Source organism: Amblyomma mixtum, chromosome 5 (assembly GCF_055824585.1).
Source record: "Amblyomma mixtum isolate Tamu chromosome 5, ASM5582458v1, whole genome shotgun sequence".
In the NCBI taxonomy this organism is placed as follows: Eukaryota; Metazoa; Arthropoda; class Arachnida; order Ixodida; family Ixodidae; genus Amblyomma; species Amblyomma mixtum.
In genome coordinates, this window is record NC_143016.1 from 6520756 (window position 1) to 6548239 (window position 27484).

The 27484-nt window shown below is 47.2% G+C and overlaps 1 protein-coding gene across 3 annotated transcripts in view; it reads left to right on the top strand.

Moving 5' to 3' along the window:
- Positions 1 to 27484, top strand: part of LOC149341224 (uncharacterized) — a 43029-nt gene that overhangs the window by 9784 nt on the left and 5761 nt on the right. Inside the window, exons 4-10 of one of the 3 annotated variants that reach the window (XM_089543168.1) lie at positions 1673 to 1966; positions 9555 to 9815; positions 19588 to 19740; positions 21758 to 21956; positions 23401 to 23519; positions 24202 to 24440; positions 26468 to 26661. In XM_089543168.1, coding sequence (XP_089399294.1) covers positions 1673 to 1966; positions 9555 to 9815; positions 19588 to 19740; positions 21758 to 21956; positions 23401 to 23519; positions 24202 to 24440; positions 26468 to 26661 — 1459 coding nt within the window. The remainder of the gene's footprint in view (positions 1 to 1672; positions 1967 to 9554; positions 9816 to 19587; positions 19741 to 21757; positions 21957 to 23400; positions 23520 to 24201; positions 24441 to 26467; positions 26662 to 27484) is intronic. The other 2 variants (XM_089543170.1, XM_089543169.1) reach the window with 2 other exon arrangements.

Genomic DNA, 27484 nt, shown 5'->3' on the forward strand with positions numbered 1-27484 from the left:
CTCAGTGCCACTGATTTTGCAAAGTACTTCTGATGGCTTACATCCTTCGTTCTATGACATTCTATGCTCTTGTGCTGGAGTTTTTCTCTAAAATATACGTTACACTGCTATGTTGCACTTCAAAGGTGTTCGTAACCACTTCACCTCATTAAGGAAGGAAGGAAAAACTTTATTTTACTCTAGTCCTTTTTCCTGCGGTTTGGGAGCATCTTCAGAGACGTTTTCTCCTTGATTTTACCCCCAGGAGTCTTCTCTGTCGAAGTCGTCCGCCTCTAATCAGTGGTCGGTTGCCCTCAGTCCAGGGCTCCGCTGGCCACTGCCGCCCGTTGAGCTCGCTGTACCAGACCTTCTTGGTCTTCACAGCGGTCGCTGGACAGCAGAGTCTCCCACTGCTCCGCACTCGGGTTTTGTATTTTGGGGACCACGTCTATCTTTTGGCAGGCCCATGTGATGTGATAGAGAGTAGGTTTTCCGTCGCACCAGGGACATTTGTCCGCGTATATGGTAGGGTGCATTTTGTTTAGTATATGTAGGTTTGGCAAAGAGCCTGTTTGTAATTGTCTCCAAGTGACAGCTTCCTCTCTGCTGAGAGATTTGTGCGGTGGGGGATACCGCAATCTTCTGCCTCTGTAGTTTTGTAGTATGGCCGAGTAATCCCTGGGTGCTGGCGCGAGTTCCGCGGGCTCATCGGATGCTCGGAAAGTAATGTATCCTCGAGCTGTCCTGTCGGCCTCTTGGTTCCCTGCCACCCCCGTGTGCCCCGGTACCCACACAATTTTGTGTGGGATCTTGTCGCTTTGTTCTTCCTGGTTTTTAATTCTGTCGCTCGCTGCGAGGAGTATACGGAGCGCGTGACGACCTATCCTGCCATTCATGTAATTTCGGCAGGCTGTTTGAGAGTCGGTGAGTATTGTTAGCGACCGCCCGGTTCTATAGCCCTCCGCCACCGCTAGAGCAACGGCTACTTCCTCGGACTCTGCAGCTGTGCAGCCTCGGAGAGACGCGCTGGTCATTTCGCGTAAAGACGAATCGACCACCGCCGCCACAGCGATTTTGGTGTCTCCTCCTCTCCAAGACGCGTCTGCGTACACGGTCGTGGCTTGAGGAGCCACTGTAGTAGCCTTTTCTTCGGAGGTCAGTAAAAAAAAAATTGCTGAGGCTCAGCTTGGCTAAGCCTGGGGAATGCGAAGCATATTAGTGGCTAGGCTTGGTAATACATGGCTTTCCTTGGTTGAATACTTGGTCATTTTAATACAACCACTAGAAGCCTTTGTCGTGGGGGAAGACAACGGCATGGCTACAGCGGAACGCCGACTAACCCCGAGACGCGCGTTGGGTGAGCGCCTGGATTGCCACAGAAGCCGCGTCTGCCTGCCCGGTGGAGCGAGCGTTTCACCTACACAGTGTGTGAATGCGCGTTCGAAATGCGCGGGTGTGACGGCTAGGGGTCCCACGGCGACGGCGCGAGGTGGAGGCCGGCTCTCTCATCCGATGTCACGTGGTGTGACGTCACGGTGTCACGTGGGGGGTCCCACGGCGACGGCGTGAGTGGTAGCTCTAGCAATATGCTTCGCATAAAAAAAAAACGCAAAGAAAGCAAGAACAGCCTGCTTCAGCAGATGTGGAAGAGAGTAGTGTGCAGCAGGTGTTTATCCCCCCCTCCCCTGTGCAGGGCTTCCTGCGGCCACAGGGCTTCACGCAGAACGTGGCCATCCGGCAGGGCAACGTGGTGCAGACGCTGCAGCTGCCACTGGCGCATGCAGCAGCCCCCGTCCAGCAAACGCTGCCTGTGCAAGTGCCCATCTCGACGGGCAACGGCCAGACCGTGTTCCAGACCATCCACGTGCCCGTGCAGACCATGCAGGCTGTGGCCACCCCACAGGGGAACATGCTGGCCTCGGGCCAGCAGCTCGCCGCCGCACAGGTCGTCCAGCAGCTCACACAGATGCAACCGCAGATGGCCCAGGTGAGGACCTGCCACAGAGCCTCCCCCTTGGCGGTCTGCGCTCTCCTTGAGACTCGCATTATCAGGCAAACAGTGCACACTTTCGAAATGGAGTTCAGACCACTGTGGTTCAAATAAAAACATTGTGTGATGCCTGCTATAACACTTGCTCCAGATGTCACTGTGACAAGCATTAAAATTAGAATTGTTGGCTTGAAGTCGGGAAGGCGTAAGCCCCCCTCCCCTCAAACAAAGTGAGAAATTTTTCAGAGGAAAGTCACATTAGATCTCATTTTTCAATTAAAGATAAAATCAAGAAATGCATGGTGCAAATAACACCGCCCCTTCCAAGAATGACCCATAAATCTACTCCTGTTTGGGGTATGCTGCTCAGTGGAACTCAACTAGGGGGAAAAAAAAAAACTGCCAGTGGTACCAGGGGGACTGGTGGAGAGCTGACGTTAAGGCTTTGAGGTTGATAACGTGTCGTGGCAGGTAGAGGATAGTGCTGATTTGATCTCCGTGGGAGGGGCCCTTGTCCTGTAGTTGACGTGGTTCATGAAAATAATGACGGGGGAACTGCTATTTAGTTAGTAACTGCTAGTTATCCGAATAGCAGCTGATTAGTAACTGCTAGTTATCTATTCAGCTTAGGAGAGTTCGTCAGAGACTCATGTTGTATCCGTAAACCTGTAAACAGTGCCATCTAATAAATTTTTTCTGTTTTTGTTGTGTGCTCATATTGCTCTTCGCGTTGTTGTATACATCACATGAAGAGACGCTCTTAATTAAGCTGGGCAGGGTTTGGCTAGCAAAGCTACAGCACATAATGAGGTTTACACGTAAGTCTGTTTGCACTCTATTTTTAAAAATTTGCATGCCTGCAGCTAAGCCACCCACTTCGGTGGCTCATATGATGTTAGGGTGCTCAGCTTCTGAGCCCGAGGGTACGTGTTCAATCTCTACTGAGTGGCCATATTTCAATGGAGGTAAAGCAAGGTACGTCGGTGTACGGCGAGTGGTAGTGCACATTAAAGAATCCGAGGCAGTCAAAATCTATTTGGAGCCCTCCACCATGCTGCCTCTTTCTCTAAATCTTTCTTTCACACCCTTCTTCATCTCTTCCTTGACGGTCACCAAGAAGGACAGTTATTGTGCCTTTCCTTTCCCCAAAACCAATTTTCATTTCAGCTAAACCCGAAATCCTGTTTTGTTAAGCTAAGGCATACTTATATTTTAATGGAATAGCATAAATAGCCTCTTTAGGAAAAAATGTGTTGTTGGTCATAAAATTCGCCCATTGGCTGGGCAGAAGTGATGTCATGAAAGCGAATAATTCCCATTGGCTGGAAGAAAGTGACATCACCAGACCGGAAGTGACACCGCTTCCAGTGAAGGCATCAACAGCTTGTAATGCTATTGCATTGCGAACACACGACGCTGTGTCTGTGGAAGGGAGACAAAGGCTAACAGTTAATTTTGCGCAGCAACTCAAAAGTTGGGCCTGATATAAAGGATTCATACCCTCACCTGGAAGCGTGCCTTGTTACAAGTTTTATTGCATCTATTCGGGCCTCTGTGTTTTAGCACTGAAGGCGATCTTCTCATTCACCCATTTAAAAAAAAGAAAGAAAAATGTGTTTGGTAGGTTCATGTACATGTGTGAATAAAATCTTACTGCTAATCCTGGCAATAATGGTGCAAGAGTTGCATCAGATAGCATGTAGTCATGTGCCAATGATGAAAAGCCACAGCGCTGTTGCTACATAACCGTAAACAGGAGATGATGCAGTGGGATGTTTCCACAGACATCTAGTATCAGACTTGGCATCATGTAGAACAGCAGTCGTCATCAGTTGCTGACGCTAGAAACTGCATCTCCTTTACCCTGCTGTCTTTGTATAATGGCTGCTATTGTGCCACCTGGTGGAATTAATAAGATGCAGCCTGCACTGTGCTGCCACTGTTGGCTCACAGAAACTATACACCGTATTTTGTTCGCGTGATAAACCTGCTTTTTTTTTTAACCAGGAAAGTTGACATCAGTTTGGGGGGAGGGTTCATTACGTGGGGAAAAACGTTGCAGGTGATTTTTTTTTTTGTGAGTCGAAATTTGATATCATATGTCTGTCCGCCCACCGGCCGCTTGGTTTGTTCGTCCATCCGTCATCCATCAACAAACACGCAGTCGACCATGTTCTTGCCGTCAGTGTTTAGCATCGTTCACTTCTGAAGTATTTGCTGTAAAGCCCCTCAAACTTCGTAAAGTAATGCTAACCATTGAAGAATGCTGCCCTGCAGTCCCCATTCCGTCTTTTATTCTCCCCCACGTTGAGCGCGGCCGTCCTGCGCCTCCCCAGGCATGCATTGGACGCCATTTTTGATGCATGAATAGGCGTTTCTGCGTCAAGAACGAGAGGAGGAAGCGGAGGAGGGGAGGGGAGATGTCTCTACCTTGCGAAGTTTTAAAGGTGCACTGAAGAGGATTCTGAACATGTCTTTTTGCCGCGGGAACTCTATCCACACGTTCCTAGCATTCTTAGAAACAGTGACTTATTGCCCTGTGTGGCCGATTTCCCCAATTAAAACGAATTAACGTCCGGCTCCCGCCTTTTTTTTTAAATTCTGCCTCGTATGGTGGGTGGAGTCGACCAACGCGTGGAGCGCCTTTCACCCAGTCCCGTGGAGGCTTTGCTTTCGCTTTATTTTGTTTTTTAGGTTTCCATGAAGAAATAGTTCCATTCGCAGATAATACCGTATTTACTCGTGTAATAGGCGCACTCGCATAATAGGCGCACCCCTAGTTAGGGCGCGAAAAATCAGATTTTTTTATTTCCGCGCATAATAGGCGCACCCCGAACTTGGCACTGTGATCAATACTGTATTTACACGATTGCAAGCCGACGCCTCGCCACCCCCCGTTTCCCAATCTTTATTTTAACGAAGTTTTTGCTGAACTGACTACTAGTCCCTACTAGTGCTGCTGCCGTTGCAGCTGCTGCGGACCCACAGCACGTACAACGACATCGCGTAGAACAGCCGCACACAGTTTTCAGGGATGCTCACTTTAAACGTCTGTTTGGAAAGCTTCATCTCCAGCCGGAAACGTTCCCGACTTAGGCCCGCGAAAACCTCGGCGCTTGGAGTCGCGTACGAAAATTTAGGACGGCGCAGTCGCAACTGCCGCACTTCTCGGCCACGTCGTATTTTCCGACCTGCCGCACGCTTGCCGCGTTCGAGAGCAAACTCCCAGCCGTGTAGCTGTTAAGGTGCTTGGCCGTCGAGCTAAAACATCAACGCTCCGCGGCAAAGCCATAAACCACGATAACTATCGCGCTACCGCAAATCCCGGCACTTGACAGCAACAACAACAAAAAAAAAAAAAAACGAGCTGCTGATGCTGATGGCGATATGGATAGCGAAAGCTCGCGGCGGAGGAAAACGATGATGATGATGATGAGCTTGGCCTTGGGCGGCGTCTGGAAGCTCCTGTGCGCGTGTGTGGCCTCCGCGATCAAGCGCCCGTTGCGCGCAGCCGGAGTCGATCGCGGAGGCCTCGGCGCGTGCATTCCGAAAGTTTTGGTGCGGCCCTTGCACGGACCTTTTTTTTTTTTTAACATTTTCTTCGCGAAAACGGGGTGCGGCGCGTACACGAGTGCATATACGCGGTGTGTTCAATTTTGCGAGTCGAAAAATTTCCGGAAATTTTACCCCGCGTAATAGGCGCACCCCGAACTTTGAGCCGGATTTTCTGGAAAAAAAGTGCGCCTATTATGCGAGTAAATACGGTATAGCCGGAAAATAAGCCCGAAGAAATAAAGATATGCGTGGACTATTTGCTACTACGGACTACTACGTAGGTATTACTCCGCCGATGGCAGAGCGGCAAGCCGCCACGGGACTGGGTGAAAGGCACTCCACGCGTTGGTCGACTCCGCCCACCGTACGAGGCAGAATTAAAAAAAAAAAAGGCGGGAGCCGGACGTTAATTCGATTTAATTGGGGAAATCGGCCACGCAGGGCAGTAAATCGCAGTTTCTAAGAAAGCTCGGAACGTGTAGATCGAGTTCCCGCGGCAAAAAGAAAAGTTCAGATTCCTCTTCAGTGCACCTTTAAGGGCGTTAGTTTGCTGTATCAACTGTGTGATCCAGTGTTTTTGTGACAATCGACTGAGCAGGCCAGTCGCGGCGAGGTGAAGTGAACATGCTGTGCACTGGTCCTAGAGGTCAGGTGCGTGTTTTTGAGCAAGTTTAAAAAAAGACCTCTCGGGATGCTTACGGGTGTGTAATGCAAACATTTAAGTGCTAGATGTGGTGTCAGAGTGGTTAGGCATTTTCTTCCTGATTGTGAGAGTGGCTAGGCATTTCCACTCCTGATCTCGAGCTTGTTAAATCTCTTCGGGTGGTTTGAAGGTCCTGCTTCCTCCATGGCATTTCGGTGTAGAGGCTGTTTTATAGCTAGGGGTTGGACTTGTCGAGACTTGTCGGTTTTTATTGAAAATATGACAGACATTTTGCAGTGTTTATTTCAGAATGCTGCTTTCATTTTTTTTCCTCACCGAATGCTTTTTTTCTATGGATGAGCATAAGCATACTGGCTTTCTAAGTAATTACTAGCTTTTTTGGCAATTTAATATGGCACTCATGTATGGTCAAAAGTCACTTAGAATTTCTCTTGACCTTTCTTTAAGCCCGATCATTTGATCTACGAATAATTGGCAGCGTAAAAATGGTCGTACTTGGTGCTAAGCTTGTAGGAAGAAATGCCATAGCCAATAAAAAAGAAATTGAAGTAACCATAAGACAAAAACGCAAGTGGAAGTTCACTTCTAAAAGCTAGGTTGTTGTGGCAATGTTGGATTTCTGCTGGGTGGAGCAAGAGATCACATGGCCTCACATGGTCTGCATGTTGACGACAGTAACGAAACTGCCACCTGACTCTCAAGGTAGCCGGAACATTTATTTATTCACAGGTCGATCAAGGTAGTCGCTATCATACGAAGTTGATAGCGACCACCTTGATGGGTTTCGCTCCTCATGAAACCCATTCAACTGACTGAGCTAATTAGCGCAAAGCGTACCAGTTCCTTATTCTTACTGGTGCTAGCACCAGGCTTGGCCCTGTCTGCTCTCTCCATCACTCGACCAAAGGCAGAGTCAGGTCTTCCCTTTTGGCACCAAAAAACCACCCTACCAGTTGCATGCTGGTGCCCACGAGGTTGTTTACACACATATGCAGCTCAATACACTCACTCAAAAGGACAGCGGCAACCGAACGGGAGCAGATTTGCAGCCGGGACTGTGTGCACTAGCTCACTTCGTTGCTGTCTGTCTCTGGAGCATATGGTCCTCGTAACGCTGCATGCTCCTGAATGTTGTCTGGGTGTCGGCTGCTTTATGGCCCTCTGCCCAGCGGCCCCCCAACTTTACTGCTGGAGCCTCCTGGTAGCGAAGTAATACCTCAAAACACACAACTGCACTACTTAATCTGTTAATTTGGCCCCGCCGCGGTGGCTCAGTGGTTACTGCGCTCGGCTGCTGGCCCGAAAGACACTGGTTCGATCCCGGCTGTGGCGGCTGAATTTCGATGGAGGTGAAATTCTAGAGGCCCGTGTACTGTGCAATGTCAGTACCCAGGTGGTCGAAATTTCCGGAGCCCTTCACTACGGGGTCCCTCATAGCCTGAGTCGCTTTGGGACGTTAAACCCCAATAGACCAAACCAAACCAATTTTCTTCTTTGTGGAATGTAACACTTGTTGATAGCCAGCTAGTGGTGGCGTGTTTCGTTTTCGTTTCGAGAAATGAATTCGGCATACTTTATATATTTATTTTTGTTTTGTTGAAGATCGAAAAGTCGAACTTCTGTTTACAGCATTCTGGTTTAAACTGCTATGCTCCTCTGCGATGCTGATGCTCAAGTGCTCGCTGGCTGTCTAAGCAGACATTGGTGCAGCCGGGCGCACAGCAGTACGCTGAGCAACCCACCTCCACTGGTACTCCTGTCAAATGGGTTACAACGTCTTGGCGATCTGCCAAGTTGCCGAGCATGCTGCCTCGCCCTCCCCCGCCTCCCCCCCCCCCCCCCCCCCCCCCCCCCAAACCTTCCCACCGAAGGAGCTCTCTTCAAAAGATCAACATATCATGATGTTATCGTCGCACAGCATCTTCATGCACTGCCACTGCCTGCACTGCAGACGGTGCAAGACCAAGGAATGCACTAAGAGAAGCTGACACATAAAAAAATTCTCAACGACAAAAGTGGGGTGGGCTCAATAACGCTATTAATTGCAATATGTTAGTCTCGACAAACGAGAACGGTCTTTCAAACGCGTTTCAGCAGGATGCTGAACTGCCATAGTTTGAGTGATGTGTTTAGCTTGCTTTTTCACTCTCTTGGCATTTTTGCAGGCACACATCTGAATGGTCACACCTTTTCTTGGCCTTGCTTGTTTGTCGTGGAGTTTGATGGCACATGTGTGCAAAGAAAATTGTTCTTGATATATCGAGGGAGTTGTGGATAATTGCTTTGCTGCTGTTGGTTATTGGGCGTCACTGTGTTGTGGTGTGCAGAGAATTTTTTAGCCTGTAGTTAAAAGAAATTTATAAAAAAGTGGTCGGGTTAGCTTTTGCTATCAGCGGCTGGAGTGGAGAACAAGGACTGGTGCCCTTAAAAAGTGTGCTGCTGTGGAAAAAGTGCACCTGTTTGTCACATTCCATGGCTCTGCTAAAAAAGAGCTCCTAGTATGTACACAGCCTCACTGCATGGCGGCATCATGGCTGCACTTAAAATTTTCAGTCGTTTAAATATTAAAGCTGCTATTTGAATAGGCTTGCTGTAGAGGGCTTCGTTTTTCACCAAACCTAAAGTTTTCGTTTTTCGGTGAGTAAGACTTGCTATATTGTGCTACAGTTTCATGCATTTTCTTAAAGTTGCGCTACTGGCACCTTGGGGTTTATGCACATGATGTCCTACAGTGAGCGCCAGTGGTAGTCCCCCCCCCCTTTTTTTTTATGCCTCTCTCTTCGCAAGTTCCAGCTTGTACCTTGCAAAGACTAGCGCATTCCATAATAAGTGTGTGCTTTTAACTGGCTTTGGTTTAGTGGCTGGAGCAAGCTGTTTGTATGTTGCTTGTTGAATCAAGGCACTAGCTTACTTCTCGTAGAAGTGAACTGGCACTTGCTTGGTGCAAATGGTGGACTAACCTTGGCTTGGTGTGTGGCACCTTAGGGTGGTCAGCGTTTCCTGGAAATTATTGAATTTCATTGAGGAGGCCCTGTATTGCACGCTTGTCAGTTGTTCATGAAGCATTTTAACTGGAACGGACTATCCTCACTGAATGTACATACATTGCGGCTGATGTCATAAGAGCACAGTGTGGCGAATTTCTACTTGTGCTGTGGCGAAGTTGCGCGCTGAGACGTATGCATTCAGCAGAAGTTGTGCACGCCTGTGCTGTATAGCCAGTGAGTTGCATGCCTGAGCCTCAAGGTGCCACCCACCCGGCCACTCTGCCTGCCTGCCCCACTGCACTGACTGGCGCCCTCTCTCGGTGTCTTGCTTTCCTCCTCTCTGCTGGCCCCCCATTTCTGGCTTGGTGGTGGTGCACAGCTGACCGCGCAGGGCCAACTGCAGCAGATCCAAGTCACAGCCCCCCAGCAGCAGGCCGGCCGTCCCCAGCAGCCAACGGCAGCTGCCACCCCAACGTCCTGGTCAGGGACCACCCAGGTGGTGATGACTTCCTCGGGGGAGGCAGCTACCATCACCACGGCTGCACAGCCACAGGCCACCGTCCAGAGTGCTGCCAGCACTCAGGCACAGCAGCAGCAGCAGCAGGCCCAGCAGAATGCAGCCATGGCCGCGCAGGTGCAGGTGCGCCACTGACGCCTTTCTTCCTCCTCACCCTTTTGCACCCACTGCTCTCGCTCTCCCTCTCTCCTCCCTGGTGGCTGCACCCCTTTCCATGGCTTCACTTGCCACGGCAAAGCCTAACTCAGTGTGGCGGAAACTGTTCACGCGGACAAGCTGTGCGCGCTGTTTGTCGTGTGCTTCCCTTCTGGGCTGCCTCCGTTGCAAGCTTGGTGCATCGCCTTGCTCCACAGCCCAAAATGGCGGTATTTGTGTGTGCCTTGTACTGGCGCTTGTGTGGAGAGCAATGATGGCTGCTACTGCTGCATCGCTCCCCTCTCGTCGTCCATGTTGTGCCCGCATAATTTGCATCGGAGGGGCTGCTAGGAGGCAGACTTTCGTCATGCATGAGGTCACTGTGGGCTGAGGAAGGCCATAGTTCATTGGGGAAGCTGAAAAAAGAATTATGTCAATTTTGTTGTGCCTGGCACACAGCTCTTGTGCTGGTAGCACCAATGCACTTCCGTCAAAGATGGTACATGTGCCTATCGTCTTCCGGTCAAGTTGGTATTTGGCTTGTGCTGTGTAATGTGCAAGCTGCCAGCTCCACCTTTACGCATCCTGGACCATCGTCTACAAACTGAGGTTTAAAAGGTTTAAAAGGCCTGCTGAGACAATCCTTGCATGTTGAAATCATTGTTTATAAGCGCTGTTGTCTGCGTCAGGCCGCAAATACACACTGTAAACATGTAAATTATTGGCTAATGTGTTGTTTCTTGCATTATGGCAAAATAAGCATGCTCACATAAAGACCTAATTTAGATTTTTTTTTGGCACGGTTTTTTAATGATCTGCGTAGTTTAACATTTGGGAGATGTGATGCTAGCCAAACACAGTGCTGGTCTGATGGTGCATATTTGCTCGAAATGATTTTTTGCACTTGTTTATTGTAAAACAGCTCTTGTTGCACCAAAGCAGGATGGAGATCAGGGAAGTGGTGGGACTAGCACTAATCGTGTCCTGCTCCTTTCACTTCCTTTGTTTCTTTGTACCTCTTCGGCACTGAAACTATTTCTCAGGGATGCAGACGTTTTTGTACCAGTAAATTCCCTGTGTGACAGAATCACTCTCGAATTAGCAGTTTAAAGAAACAGTGGAGGTTGCTGAAAGTTGTGGCACAAGTAGTGTTTCAGAATGTGGGAACAAGTGGGCGCCTGTGACCCCTCACCCCCTTTCCATCCCACCACCCTACCCCACAGGTAATGATGGCATCTAGCTCGTGGAGGTGGTGGTAGCTGCTGCTGCCATTGCATTATCAATGCATTTGCACAAGCTTCTTTTTTTTGGGCTGTGTTTCTTGTGCTGCTATGCCATTACACGAGTCTCCCCGTCATAAGTTAGTGCTTGGTTTGAGTATCAGAATTTGCATTGCAGAATAAAGCTAGAACGCTTAAGCTCTCATAATATGTGATCCCTGAGAATTTTGGCACTTGACTCAAAACTGTTTGTCTAGAAATTTTTCTCCATTTTTGCAGCCTCAAGTTAACTACGGGTACTATAGGACAGGGTTAATTGGAGAGATGTGGGAGAACCCTTTGCCCTGAAATGGGCGTAGTTAGGCTGGTGATAACGGTGACTGTAGTACCATGTGTATATAGTTTGCTTTAGCTTCCTGAGCTGTTTGAATGAATGCCAAATACTAGCTGTATCACATGCGCTATTAGTAAAAATTATGGGGCATAAATTGTTTGCAGGTTAGGCTGAGATTGTGGGGTGTTCATCCACAGGTACCTGAAGTCTTGTGAAGTTGATTGCAGATGTAATTGTTTTTCTCCATTCTGTAATCATCTGCTGTAGCATGGCTGTAACCTGTACATTTGTGTGCTGGGAAACGATCGCCGGCCTGAGTACTTGTACGTATAAAGCTACATGAGGCAGGCATCTTGATAAAATTAGACTGGGACAGACTTTGCGATAGTGAGGCGACAGGAAAACTAGGTGTTCTAAACTGGCCGAGAATTATATGAAAGTATAGAGGGGCCGTCTTCTGGAGTCTACTATTGGTGTTAAAAATAAGATTTTTAAGCTTGCTTCAATATTTATAAGTACAGTTAAACCTGGATATAACGAAGTTGAAAAAAGCTCCCGATTTTTCGTTACATGCAGGTTTTCGTTACATGCAGGTTTCGCGTGAAGGCTCGTACGAATGATGCAGAAACGAAATCAAATAGCCCACAACACTATGCCTACAACACTGTTTATACCTCATTATCACAATTGTTTTTATGACGTGACACGACTGTTCTTACGTCGCCGCGCACGTGAAAGTGCCTGGCGCGAAACGACTGCACCATGTGTCTGCGCACAGGCGACTTGGTGTAGAGAGAGGAACTCGAGTCAGACGCAGCGGGAAGCATCGCGCCCGCATGCTCTGCCGAAGCGCGATTGGTGGCCCCGAGAGGGACCGTTGAAAAAAAAAAAGCTGCCAAAGCAGCTTTGAGAGAACGGGAGGAGGAGAGGCGGCATTGGGCGAGGATACGTATGCAACGCCGGCCCGGGATCGGCCGGTGAAGGCACCCTTCAAATATTTTTTACACTGAAAAATTGCGTAATTGCTGCCTGCTTCTTCGGCACAAGTGCAGGCAGAACACGCCGCTCCAAAGAAGCTAAATCGTGTAGAGATCCTTCATCGTCGCGCGAGCCGACGAAACGGCGCATAACGTCCATTGCGTTCATCACCTCCTTTGCAGTAGGCACGTCACACGGATCTGCATCGCAAGCACCATCACCACCATCATCTTGCACGCTTTCAGCTAGTGCTGCATCAGTCATTTCCTCTGTAGCCACGGCGGCGTTGTTGGCAAACAAAAAGTCATCCAGTTCAACGTCGTCGGGTACACCACCGTTAGTGCGTAGCTCGTTCCACGCTTCGGCCACATCGGACGGAGTAGAAACGTCTTCCGCGTCATCGGCACCAGCCTGTGCGTTTTTTGCTATTCCGGCCTTTAAAAAGCAATTCCTAATAACCTCTGCCCTGACCTCTTGCCAGGAGGCAGCAAGCATCTCGACTGCTTGATAAATATCAATCTTCATCTCCCGTTCCAGCCGGATGTCGAGAAGAATCTTCTGGATTAGTCGGCGTCGGTAACAGCATTTAAAACTGTTAATGACCCCTTTGTCAAGGGGTTGTATTAGGGACGTGCAGTTGGCCGGGAAGTAGTGCAGTTCGATGTTCGAGAGCTGCAGGCCTTCGACGTGGTGCGCCGAGCAATTATCCAGCAGTAGGCAAACTTGACGGCCTTGCCGCTTGACGTCCTGGTTAAATTCCTTTAACCACTCTGAAAATATTGGCCGAGTCATCCACGCCTTGGAGTTCGCCACATACTTGACGGGCATACGCTTCGTTCCCTTAAAACACCTGGGACGGGCACTTTTGCCGACAACCAGCGGGACTCGCTTGTCTGTGCCGTCGAGGTTGGCGCACAGCAGAATCGTTATGCGGAGCTTGCTCTGCTTTCCGCCGCGGCAGTCATCGCCTTTTAGTGCTAGCGTGCGGCCCGGAAGCATTTGATAAAATAGGGCTGTCTCGTCGGCATTGTAGACCTCGGCCGCCTCGAAGCGACTAAGTATTCCAGGCAGCTTGTCAGCCACCCATGAAGCAGCAGCATCGCTGTCTGCGGAGGCAGATTCGCCGCTGATTACTCTCGACGACACCGTGTCGGCTCTTGAAACCCTGCAGCCACCCGTTGCTTGCTTTGAAATCGTCATGGCCCAAGATACACGCAAAGTCCTTTGCCTTCTGTTGCAAAATCGCGCCACTAATGGGCACATTTCTGGCTCGCGTGTCCAAAAACCACGTGAACACTGCCTTGTCCACATCAGCATATGTCGACGTCTTCAGTCTTTTTTTCTTCGAGCTTGTTCCCGACTCCACTGCGTTTCTGATGCTGTGTTCCGCACTCAAAATCGTTGATAGGGTGCTCGCTGGAATGCTGAAACGGGCGGCAATGTCCTCCTTCTTCTCGCCCGCGGCGACTGCATTTAAAATTGCAAGTTTGTCTTCGAAAGACAAAACTTTTCGTTTTCTGGCAGCAGAACTCATCATGACCAACCGACGACGCAGTTACAAGCGGAGACGCACGACTACACGCCGACGGCAGGCCTAGCACCTCCAAAACAAGTCAACGAACCAGCACGAGAGCACAGCTGACAAGCGCAGATGCAGGACAAACACAAAATGGCGAACGCAACGCGGCGTCTCGTCGGTCTCGTCCTCCTTTCCCCCTCTCCTCCTCCTTTCCCCCTCTCCTTCCTTTGCTCTGGCACGGCCGGTCTCGAGGGCACGGTGCTCGAGGGGGGCACGCTCGCTCTTTAAAGAGCGCGCGCCCCCCTCGAGACCGGCCGTGGCCCTGGTAATGAAAGAACCGGCCATCAGCGTTGCTTTTAAAGTGAATTCTTACACATAACTGTGTCTGAGCCATTGAAACAAATGGAAATCACAAAATAAAAGTGCTTGTCCTCAAATCCATACATAAAAAATGCAACAAAAGAAATCAACCGCCGCTACAAATGCCACCTGGTGCCACGCTACACAAGCAAAGCCTGAACAGGCTGCTACGTTAGCCACGGGGCGGCGCTAGCCGCGCGCTAGCCGTCGCTATCATCATCATTGCTAAGTTCGCTTGGTCGCGGCCAGTCGCGGTGATCCCAGGCGTTCGCGTAGCTGTTGGCTCCGTACAATATTAATATTCACTAATAAAGTGCATTTATTTGGTCGAATTTTCCTTAAAAGTGCGAAAAGTAATGACTGGTCAGCTTTGCGAGTTCGTTACATCGAGGTCGAAAATACATGGGCTTCAATGGGGGCAGCGTTGGGGAATTCAAAAATTTCGTTAAATCCAGGAATTCGTTACATAGAGGTTCGTTACATCCAGGTTTAACTGTAGTATAGCAACAATGGAATAAATAACCTTGAAGTGACTAGAGTGCACTGTTTATGTTTGTTATGCACAGGCTGCCATAGCACATCAGCATACTGCCCAATTTGTGTCCACAAATAACTTGCTGTGGCATTGTTGGACCCAAGTAGAAAATTTCTCGACTGAGCATATTGAAGGGCTCTAGTATGGCCCCTAACTTTATGCAGTGGAAAATTCTAAATTCCATGGATGCAGAATAAAGAATCTGCGAAATTACATGGGAAGCATAAGATGCATGAAAGAAACATGCAACTTCATTTTTTGAGCACATGCCTTGCATTCTATAGAGGTCCATCTTCTGAAAATGAAGGTGGCTGCTGTAACTCAGCATCAAGTAATGTTTAGAGTCATCTTCACTTAAAAAATGATGCTTGTTCAATACAAGGCTTCCATAACGGCTACAATGGAAGAGTGTGTTTCGGTCACTTCTTCCATTTTGGCCCAAAAAATGGGACATTGATACCTTCACCTTGTTCGTTGCTTAGAAAGAAACTGTATAAGGTCTCTTACTGATTTCAGCTCTCAAGCATTTTTCAGATACACTTGCCACTCGGCAGCTTGGACTGGCAATTCTGGACTAAATTTAGGCCTGCTTGCAAATTCCAACCATTTTCCTGGTTGAAGCCTGGTGGATCCTCTTTTGGCTATGGTTGGCCTGAGCAGTTTGGGATTTCGTAATGATCATAGTAATATTTCTTTTAAAATTTTCCTGAGGTCTCAAACTCTCCCTTGTGTTTTATTTGTTCAAATAGGATAAAGTAGTCATTTTTCTATTGTTTTGTTGTTCCTACTACATCCGTAACAGCAATTTTATCAAAATATAGGAATTTGGCTGATAACACAAAATTCCACATAAAATGCTCAAATCTGTGGTTTTTTCGCGGTGTCATGGGAAACCAGGGGCCATAGGCTGTAGTAACTGGAAGGGATGAAAGCTGGCAAAAATTTGGCCAGCGCACTGTTCATGTTCCCCTGTGCTGGCTGGAAGAGTATCAATGTGTGTCAAGTGGTGCGTGATGGGATGGTCAGGGAGGGTAGAAAAGAAGCAGGATACTGTACTGGTATGCTGTGCCGATGCTTGGTACCTGCTGCATCGTATATGACCCATACTCTCAGTCATCATTGGGACATGTTTTCCATGCTGGGGTTAGGTGCATGATGGCATAGTGACGCTAGAAAATACAGCTGTGCCCACGAACGCTCGCTTAGTGTAAGTGAAGGCAGTGGGACCATTATGGTACTTGTTAAGGCTATGGTGTCGCCTCAGTACGAATCTCCACTGACGAACATGCAGGCGTGATGACCTTGCTTGTGTTTGGCTTGCTGCCTGGTCACACACAGCCTTTCATTTTGAAGGTACGTGAGCACCGTGACCGCAGCAGCTTTCACTTTCTATGTGGAGGACATGAAAATGACACAAGGTACCCGAAACTACAAGATGAAAAGAAAGATTGCCACCTGTGTGTAATGTGCCACCGTGACATGCTCGTGCTTTGAGACACTGTTGAGAGGCTTTCCCTCATACAAAAGTAGACTTGTGGCACACAAGAAAAGAGCATGGCGCTCAAGGATAGACACTGCCACTTGCCCATCTCCCCCCAAACTTGCACTTCTTTCTACGGGTCATAACAGGCAACCATATTGCATGCCTCAGTCGAACAACGGGAAGACACACATGTGGTCCTTGGCGCGAGTGCATTCCTCTTTCATGCTAGTCTTTGCTGGAATGCCAATCTCCAGTTCCTTCAAAGCCAGTCTAGTGAAGATTGGCCTTCAAGTAGACGAAATCACACTCCGTAAAATGGCACATTGTATACTGTGCTTGCCTGAATTTGAGGAAGGTCGCCTTGCATCTAGGTAAGTTAGATGACGGAAAGACGGGCTAGTTGAACTGAACTATACATCATAGCGCTATAATGTAAAGTTAGATGAAGAAGCTTGAAACTGAAGAGTCCTTTGTGGGATTGTTCTCGCAATCAACCTTCCTTCCTTTTTTCCTTTAGGCACTTTTCTCTGTGGAATGGTAAAGGTGTGGCAAAGAAGCTCTTTCTGTAATAGAAAGTGTCAAGGCTGTTTTATCCATGGTAGTTTGTATCTAAGGTGGTTGAGAAATTCCTGCTGAAGAGCTTTGTTCTGGCTCGTGTGCATTTTGCGATAATACGGCTCAGTCATTCTCGGCAGCAGCAAGCTTGCTCTCTGACAGGTATAGATAGTCCTTTGGCAGAGAAGCTGTTATATGCTGTTTCTCGTGTCTAAATCTCACTGTCTTTTCCTAACTTTACTCTTGTTGGTCAGTGTCTTGTCGATTGGGATCAGGTCAGTGGGGGCGACTGCGGTCAGAACCAATTACAGCTCCTGCATCTGGAGTCTCTCTCTTTCTTTTTTTGCCAATGCTTAAGGTTTACCAAGTGTGTAGATGTAAAAAAAAAAATTTCTGCTGTGCATCTGCCTCTCTCTCTTTCTCCATTATCCATAGAATAGAAAGCGGAGATCATGCCACACATGAAGGAATGTGCTACAATGGCCATTGATGCTCCCACACATAATTTTGATTGTAACGCTGCACTCATGACTGGCACAAGTGCAGCTACAAGTGTGCTAGCAAGGGTGAGAGGGATAGGTTTTTCTTTTCTTTAGGGGGGTGGGGCAGGGGTTGTTATCTTTCTTTCTTTTATTTCTCCCCATTCTACTTATTGTCAGAATTTGGAAAAGAAGATATGTGCTGCATGCATAAAAGAACTGTGAACACTGCAGCTGAAGATTTTTTTTCTTCTTTTTAATGTGGCTTAGTAGTTAGGCCCCTTGCAGCTGGTGGTCTGTTGTTAAGGCAGAAGCCTTTAATGCTTCATCGTTGTAAGCAGGAGTTGTTGACAGAAATGTCACGCTTTTCAATTGGTCGAAATGGTCGTGACGTCACAGTGCACGAATTTCAAACGGGGCCAATTGTACTTGGGCTAGTAACCATGCAACCAATTAAAGGGATCATATAGTGATGCTCCAAGTAAGCAGGAATGAGTTTAATTAATTGCTTAATCACCCAATTAGCCTAATTAACCTTTCTAATCAGCCCATATAAATAAATAAAACCGAGTAGGAAATTGGTCAAATTTGGGAATCGAACCCCGGTCTCCGGAGTGGGAGGCGAGCATGCTAACCACTCCGCCATGCCAGCTCGATGGGTTTGGAATGAACAAATGCGCGTCTAGTGAATAGAGTGTCTTCAGACTAGTGAATAGGGTGTCTTCAGACGCGATTAGTCTTTGTTCACTCCCTTCTTCCTCCCTTCCCATTACCAGGAGGTATAGGTGTCCACCCAGATATCCAAGACAGATACATTTCCTTTCCTCAAAAACCAATTTACCGATGAGCAAGGCATACAGCCAAACGGTGATGGCGTTCTGTGGACTCCCTGACAGCGTTGCAAGACGCTGTCGCGTTTCACTCTTAGAAGCGAAGTTTAACATCTTAACAACACATCAGTGACACAAGCAGCAACACCGCGCTTAAGGCTTTCGCCTCACCGCACTTTAGGTCAACAAAGTGCCCCCCTGAATTTTTTCACTGACATTAACTGATTGTCTTCCAAAGCCATTGGATCGACTTCCACGGAAAGAAGGACCAAATTACCAAAGCCATCGGATACTTTCAGCAGTTTTTTTGTAGCTGTCCCACGATGACATGCTGTGATGGATGTTTGACACTCATCCATTAGATAGGAGCAGAAATTTCAGTTTTCCTAGGTATATTTGTATGCATTTAATGGCATGTTAGTTGGCGGATTTCTGGCGTACAAGGTTATATAGTAAGGAAGGGAACAGACATGGTCCTCCTACTGAAAAATAACTGATATTCTCTGTGACAGTAATAATCACATTGAATGCAGCAATTGAATTTATGAATGAATTTATTCAGAAAGGAAGGCACGAGGCTATTGCATGTGGACGGGAAGGGTACCTAGTGCAGCAATTAAAGTGACTTTTCAGCACATTTTTCTGATAGCAGTGGCGTAGAACCACCAAAAATCAATCCTGGAGATGCAAAACATCGATAATAGCAGTATAACGCCTACAGAGCTCGCAGACATTTGTTTCAATGTGTAAACAAGCATCTTCTGTCAATCACCAACAACTAATTGCTTTAATTAATGCTTATTTTTAGATGAAAAAAGCATTCCTTGAATACCTGTGTTCCGAGCGGAAAATAACAGTGTACTTGGCTCGCCATGGTTGGACTAGCAGCCTGCAGCAGTATTACTTATTGATTCGATTTTATCTTCATGCATGGTAAGCTTTGCACCGGTTTTGTTTACATCTCACCGGAAAGAAAAAAGCAAGAGAGATAAACAGTGTAGAGAAGCGTAGGAAGTCGTTTTCTTTTTTTCAGTCATTCTCTGAGTGTTTCCATTTCTTAAAAAAGATTTTTGGAGAGGATCCAGTAAACTTGCTCATCGCAAAATCGTGTTCTCTCTGGGGCGCAAAGAAGCAGATGGTGAGTTTGTCGCAGGTGCTCGCTGTTTACACTATTTTCTATCTTCACATTTACTATCCTTCAGAGGTAATCTGTTGACTTAAACTTGTTTCGTGTTCAGGTTTATGGTGTGTGTATTCACTGGAAGCAGAACTGCTGAATGCAGCGGTGTTATTTCGCACACACATCTCAGTATAAACAGTGTTTTCTGGTGACATGGAAGACATTATGGGATCCTGCGTTTTCAGTCTTTTCTGTGCACATTGAGAGCCCCCGTCGCAAGCTGCCGTGGCTCCATGAAGCATCCGAAGCGGATTGGTGAGTGACCTTTGTTTGACCTTGGGGTGCAGGCACAGGCGTTGGCCGTCCAACTGCCCTCTGGCCAAGTGGTTCAGGGCCCAGTTGGGCAGCTGCTGGCCGGAGGTGCAGCCTGGTGGCCCATGGGGGCCGCTGCCATCAACGTCTCGGGGCTGGCTGGTCTTAGATCACCAAACATCATCCAGGTACAGTGCATGCACTTGTTTGTTTGGGGGGTTTCCCCTGAAAAGAGCTGATGCTGATCTTGGGTTCAGTACTTGCCTGCAGTGTGCTTAAAAGTAGCGCTAACACCATTGCACAAATAAAAATTATGTGTAACATTGGAGCTGCGTACTTAGCCCTCAAAGTGTGTTCTGTGGACGCACTCCGATCTGAGTGCGTTCTTCAGCAAATGCACTTCGCGTGACACTTTTTCTAAGAGCACTTTATTTTGTGTCCGCCGCCGCGGTGGCTCAGTGGCTATGGTGCTCGGCTGCTGACCCAAAAGACGCGGGTTCGATCCCGGCCGCGGCGGCTAGAATTTCTTTGGAGGAGAAATTCTAGAGGCCCGTGTACTGTGCGATGTCAGTGCACGTTAAAGAACCCCAGGTGGTCAAAATTTCCGGAGCCCTCCACTACGGCGTCTCTCATAGCCTTAGTCGCTTTGGGACGTTAAACCCCATAAACGAAACGTTATTTTGTGTCCTTGACAGGGTTATTAGAATCACCTGATAATGCCTCGTGAGTGGTGTAGGTACTTGTAATAAATCTATTTACTACTCATCAAGGCCTAGCAAACAGGAGTCAAGTTTTGTGTTAGTGCATTTTGACTGAAGAACCTGCACCCAATCTTATTGTGTCCATCTATTGTTGTTGTGTTGAACTCTCTTTATGCTGAAAATGGCCGTGATGGGTCCTCGTCTGTAATAAGCAGTAAAGGTAGTCCTTCAAAAATCCTCGTATAGAAGTTTGGGAGCATTTTATGCATACATTGAACCCACATGCACTTTCACTCTGTCAAATGGGCCAGTTGGCTGCTTTACTCAAGCATCCTGCATTGGGCTCACAACCACTTTTTGCTAGGGGTAGCTTGCTTCATAGACGATCGGAGCTGCATTGTCTATGTGTATTCAAATGGATTTTTCTGTTGCCTCTGTCTCCCGAAGGCTTTACGAAGGGTTGTCGGTGGTTAAGGGGGGACACTGGTCTTAAAAAAAATATTTTTATTAATGAAGTCACAGTTACGAAATCTTCAGGGCATGTGTATTTTTGTGTGCTGATTCTAAATATGTCACTTAATTTCATGTAAAACAATTTCTTGAGCACTTATGCACTTTTTATGCTACTATTTTGCGGAGAGTTTTGAAGAAAATTTGCTGCGGGAAACTCGCTGAAACCTATGCCATTGGGTTCTCTTGACACCAAGGAATACAATAAGGGTGAAATTGTCTTCCTGCCTCTCATAGAACTTAAGTTATAGAGTTTTGAAGTTGTCGCTTCAGAAACGAGAAGGAAAGTGTGTATTCCTGTTTCTGAAGTGGCAGCTTCAGTACCCTATTACTAAAGTTCTATGAGAGCCAGGATGATAATTTTACCCTTATTGTATTCCTCGGTGTCAAGAGAACCCAATGGCATACATTTCAGAGAGTTTCCCGCAGCAAATTTTCTTCAAAACTCTCCGCAAAATACTTGCATGAAAAGTGCATAAGTGCTCAAGGAATTGTTTTACATGAAATTAAATGGCATATCTAGAATCAGCGCACAAAAATACATGTGCCCTGAAAATTTCATAACTATGACTAAATTAATAAAATTTTCTTTTCAAGACCAGTGTCCCCCCTTAAAGATTGAACAAGAGAGATGGTGTGCACCAGATCCAGACATGGGAAGTGGAAGTTGGAGCTCGGATTACTGGAATGCAAACTTTGTTTGTTGAGTTTCTTTGTGCCGTGTAGTGCTGGTTTCGGGCGATGTTGTGGTCATCCAGCTCTGCTGGATTTAAGATTGCATATAGCTGCATCTGTTGCATCTTAACTAGAGCCAAAGAGTGCAATAAGTTCATCTGGTAAGGTTTCAGTGTGGTTTAGGTACGGAGATGTGTACTAACTGCTGGCCTAGCATAACAGAGTCGAGTGGAGGATGTCTGCTGGTTTGCTGTGAGGAGGAGAATAAAATGCGGCCCTGTCTGTACAGCTCTGGGCGTCTCTGGCTGGGTGTGTGCAGGTGCAGAGCCTTCCTGGCATCCAGGTGCAAGCGGCAGGGGCAGCGGGGGGTGGGGGCCAGCCCCACATACTGGGGGGCGGGGCCCTCCAGGCACTGGGCATCACTCCACAGGGCAATGTGATTGCCTCCCCAATTCAGGGGGCTCCCCTCAGCCCCCTGCAGACCGTGCAAGCTGCCCTTGCAAACGGCCAACTTTTGGGTCAGTCTCTTCTGCTCCTGCACTCTGTGCACTTCCTTCTCGCTGGTTGAGGGGGGAAAATCTGGGAGTTTCTTTCATTTTTCTTACTGGTGTTCATTGCTTTTATTCATTGGTGAATGGCTGCACTAAACATGCGTACTGCTGCCTTTGTAGTTACTAATTATTGTTTATCTATTTTTTGTTTTCTTGAAGACTGCACATGAATTCTTTAGGGCATACAGATTAAACGCAAATCAGTTTTCAAAGTAAACACAGGGAAATGCGTCAGTTTTGACTGATACTTGTGCATGGTGTTCATGAAAACGCATATTTCTGGCATAGTCATTTTTGAGGACCCCCAGTTTACCGTGGCCAAAAATTTTTAATTCCGCTGAGTGAGAACAAAGAATCTGCAGTACTCTGCGAGAAGTCACCCGCGTGTTAACACATGCGGCCTTTCGCGCAGAAGCAGTTACTGACATGGCCTTGATGGCCCAAGGTTGTTGAGAAGTTGGCTTTTCCTCCCAGCTCACTGGCCAAGTGGGTGTGCTCGCTGTGAGAATCTCATAGAACAGTGAGGAGAAAAAAAAATACAAAGTCGCGCTATACTCGTAGTTTGGTTCCAGATATAACACAATAGCAAAGTGATCAAAGGAAAAACGCTTTCTTTATACTTGCGCAGTGTCTCTGTCAGAGTCATATTTCGACGGTGTACTATCATCGTCGGAACCACTGCTGCTAGAAGCACCAAAATAACCTTCTGCAGATGCAACAGAATCACATGAAACGGGATTTTTCTGAGCGCACACCATCCCGCGAATGCAGAACGCCAGAACCTCAATTTCAAAGAAGTTTCAAAAATCTTTGCCTTGCGGGAAAAATGCAAACTACACAAAAAACTAAAGTGTAGTGTCTAAACAACAAACTAGATAGCACAAAAAGTCCTCAACAGCCTCGGTAGTGCTGTAATCACGCTTCAGAATCCGGCGATCACTGGTGATCGATGCATAGGGGCATGGTAACGAAGCACTTAAAGGGCTGCTCCTGCTCCTGCGTTTCACGGGTTTCGCTGAAGTGCGGCCAGGCAGCATGGTTGTCCGGAGTCTGGTCAGTCATTCCTTTTGTGGTAAGGAGAGAGTTGACTTGTCTCTAAACTTGAAAAAAAAAGATACATTTTAGCAAAAAGAATTCGGCTTTTTATAAGTTGTTTCATGTAATATTCCTGCTTTATGTTGCCCCTGTCTTAACGGCTGTCACAACGCATAACTTGTGAAGTGGCTATTGGCTGATCTACAGTTGGAAACCTGGATAGGTGCCACTTACACATGTGTTGTTTCGCAGATCACAAAACTTACAGAGCTAGAGATGCCCGATTAGGTTGTCTGAATTCTAATGTTGCTGAGAGCACCTGCATTGGACTCTTGTTGTAGTGAATTCTGACTGTTTCTCGTGGGCATGCTTGCAGCCCAGCAGTTCCAGCAGGACCCTAATGACCCAACCAAGTGGCAAATGGTGACGGCACAACCCGTAGCAGCTCCCGCGGCCAGCACTGCCCAGACCCACCTCCAGGCTGCTGGACAGCAGGTCAGCCGTCATGAAGTCATGGTCTCCACTGCATGAGATCGAAAGGCAAAAGTCATTGCTGGTTGAAAACATAAGGAAGGCCACCTAACAAGTGTTGGTAAACTTGTAAGGTGACAGCCTCAGGTGTATTAGGGAGAACTGCTGTTCAGGCAGTAAGACAAGCTAGTCAGTTGCCAATCACTGCAAGCAGTTTCCAAGCCAATAGTTAAATTTCAGTAAATAATGACGCAGGAACAATGCTGGGCGTTTCAGTATGAGGAATACATGTTATCATTGTATCCACTCAAAAATGGTGGAAAGGCAGTTCAATGCTTTGGTGGGTTGCTCTGTGGAGGCATTCATACTTATTAGATCTTTATGCACTGTTCAGATGCCACCAAAGCCACCGACCTTCATTCAACAAATGAAGGTTCAGTGAACAACCAAATGAAAGCTGTTCACTGAAGTGTACAGACGGGGCTTTGTTGACATTATCTTGCAGCTGAATCAGTTTGATTGGCTCATCACTGATCTGCTGGACGCAGGAGGGATCAGTGGCAGAGCCTCTGAGAGGGCACAGGTCAAAAGTTTTGGGGTGCGATACAGACCCCAGGGTAGAAAGAAAGGGGGAAAAAAAAAGAAGTTTTAACGGAATACGCCAGCCTTTGTTCCCAGTGACTGAGACAGTGACGTACTGTTGTAGGTTCACCTGGTGCAGGCACAGGCCCAAACACTGACTTCGGCCGCAGGGGGTGCCTCGACCCCTGTGACGGATGGCAGCGGGGGCCTGGAATCCCCTGACCTGACGGACGGAGGCGCCTCCCAGGGGGCGGCCGAGGGGGGAAGCACCCCAACGGGGGCCGGCAGCAGCGGCAACGCTGGCCTCAGGAGACTGCGGCGGGTGGCGTGCACTTGCCCAAACTGCCGAGAGGGGGAAGGCAGGTGAGGGGTTGCATTCGTCGTCATCATCATCATCATCATTTATTTACCCTTAAGGGGGGACACTGGTCTTGAAAAAAAAATTTTTATTAATGAAGTCACAGTTACGAAATCTTCAGGGCATATGTATTTTTGTGTGCTGATTCTAAATATGTCATTTAATTTCATGTAAAACAATTCCTTGAGCACTTATGTACCTTTTATGCTAGTATTTTGCAGAGAGTTTTGAAGAAAATTTGCTGCGGGAAACTCGCTGAAATGTATGCCATTGGGTTCTCTTGACACCAAGGAATACAATAAGGGTGAAATTGTCTTTCTGCCTATCACAGAACTTAAGTTATAGAGTTTTGAAGTTGTCGTTTCAGAAATGAGAAGGAAAATGTGTGTTCCTGTGTGTGAAGTGGCAGCTTCAGTACCCTATTACTCAAGGTCTATGAGAGCCAGGATGATAATTTTACCCTTATTGTATTCCTTGGTGTCAAGAGAACCCAATGGCATACATTTCAGCGAGTTTCCTGCAGCAAATTTTCTTCAAAACTCTCCGCAAAATACTTGCATAAAAAGTGCATAAGTGCTCCAGGAATTGTTGTACATGAAATTAAATGACATATCTAGAACCAGCGCACAAAAATACATGTGCCCTGAAGATTTCATAACTATGACTAAATTAATAAAATTTTCTTTTCAAGACCAGTGTCCCCCCTTAACTATACGTTATGTGTGTGCGGTAAAATGCATGAGAATCAGAAGCAGAAAAAGCTTTCTCATATGGCACGATATGACTATAGTTGGATACAACAGCACAACGAACAGGGATGACAGAAAGAAAAGACGTGCGCTGACCAGTGAACCAACTGACCCAAATTGCCACTCTACTCTCGGCAGTGAAGATCTGCCCTCATTCGTGGCCACCACACAGAATTCCTCCTCGTAATGTGAACAGTATATTGCTTAAGTTTTTCTCACGATGTAAAAACAAGAAGCATATCAAAAGAAGAAATTATAAGGTCAAGAATTTTTATGCCTCTGACTTGTGTCATATAGTCAAAAATTAGGAATCTGATTTTGTTTACTGTTGTGGTAGCTCATCTGAGTAATACAGAACCTGATGGGTCATGGCCCATTTTTGCCAACTGCTGTTTTCTTAAAGGTGCACTAAAGAGAAATCTGAAGTCGTCTTTTTACCGCGGGAACTCGATCTGCATGTTTCGAGCATTCTTGGAAACCTTGAATTATTGTCCTGTGTGGCTGATTTTCATAATTTAAATCGGATTAAACGTCCCGGCTCCCGTCTTTCTTTGATCTCACCGCAGTGGTCGGAGGAGTCAACCAACCTTTCATCCAGTCCCGTGGCGGCTTGCCGCTCTGCCGTCGGCGGAGTGATACGTAGCAATCGGCGAAAGCAAAGAGTCCACACGTAGTTTCTTTCCGTGGGCCTAATTTCCAGCTGTGTAGTCTCTGACTGGATCTATTTGTTCACGGAAACCTAAAAATAAAATAAAAGCGAAAGTGAAGCCGCCACGCGACTGCCTGAAAGGCACTCTATGTGTTAGTTGACTCCTCCCACCGTGAGCGGTGAGTTAAAAAAAATGCAGGAGCCAGGACGTTTAATCCGATTTAAATTATGGAACTCGGCCGCACAGGACAATAGTTCGAAGTTTCTAAGAATGCTCATAACATGTAGATCGAGTTTGCACAGTAAAAAGACTAGTTCGATTACTCTTTAGTGCACCTTTAAGTTGCATCCTACTACAGTAAAAATTGGCTTCAGTATGAAGACTGTTGCTCACACCATACAAGTCTAGGCAGCAGCAACTCGTCTCTTGGCTGAATTACAATTGTTGGCTGAATTAGCAGATTGATTTGTAGAACATTGTCTTTGTAAAGCGTGCTTGCAGAAAGTAGTTTTCAGTTTTTTGCCACTGCTCTTTTTCTCGGAGAAAAGAGTGATCTGCCTTCATTGCTGCGAGGAGGAGAAATGTGAAGGCCCTTCTCCCCCCCCCCCCCTGTGTTGTTGTTGCGGTGTGCAGGAGTAGTGAGAACAAGCGGCGGCAGCATGTGTGTCACATTGCGGGCTGCCACAAAGTCTATGGGAAGACGTCCCACCTGCGGGCCCACCTGCGCTGGCACACCGGCGAGCGGCCCTTCGTTTGCGAGTGGCTCTTTTGTGGCAAGCGCTTCACGCGCTCTGACGAACTGCAGCGACACAAGCGCACCCACACAGGTCTGTCCTCTTCTCCTGCCCCCCTTCCCACCTCAGGAGTTCTCAGGACTGTTGTTCCTCAATGAAGCTTGCTGCTTAAAAACCTGTGCATTCTTTGAGGTGTACAGCAAGGCCTTGCAATTCAGTTGCGCCTTTTCAGAGACTTGTACACCTGCAGTCAAATGTTTTATGGAACGTGCTACAGTGGGTGCCCAATAAACGAAACTCTGTTAAAGAAAAATTACAGATAAACCGAAGTACGGTTGGTTGGTTTCCTATGTCTAGAGTAGTAAAATTCTTGAAACACTGCTTACTTGTTGCTCTAGATTATACAGCACAGAAACTAAGCATTTGGAATCCGCCCGGGCATATTTGTGCTTGCACGTGCCCGATATTAGTCTCACAACCGGGAACAAATTCTTCGTAGCCAACAAAAGAGTCTGGGCAAGTCAATCCAGTAGTCATCCATAGGCTTCACAGTCGTTCTTGTTGCAGCTGTTGCTCTGCGCTAAACCTATGTGCAATCTGTGTTTCAGTGTGGTGGAAAGCGTCAAGAAACAGCTGCACAATGCACTCTCACTTGAAAAAGTGTTGCACAGGTTCAGCAGGAGCTTGAGCGAAATGGCCTGTCTAAAACAGAAGTTGCGAAGAAATTTGACATCCGCATGTCAACGCTGTTACATCAAAAGTAGCAAACTTAACTTTTGATGTAGCCAGTGAAGTGTGGAGAAACCCTTATGTCCTTTTGTTTTACTTGGCTCCTGATGACTTTTACATAAAATTCTAAACACAGCTTGAAAACTGTATATTTCTCCTTGTGCAGCTGCAGTTCATTGCCCAAGAA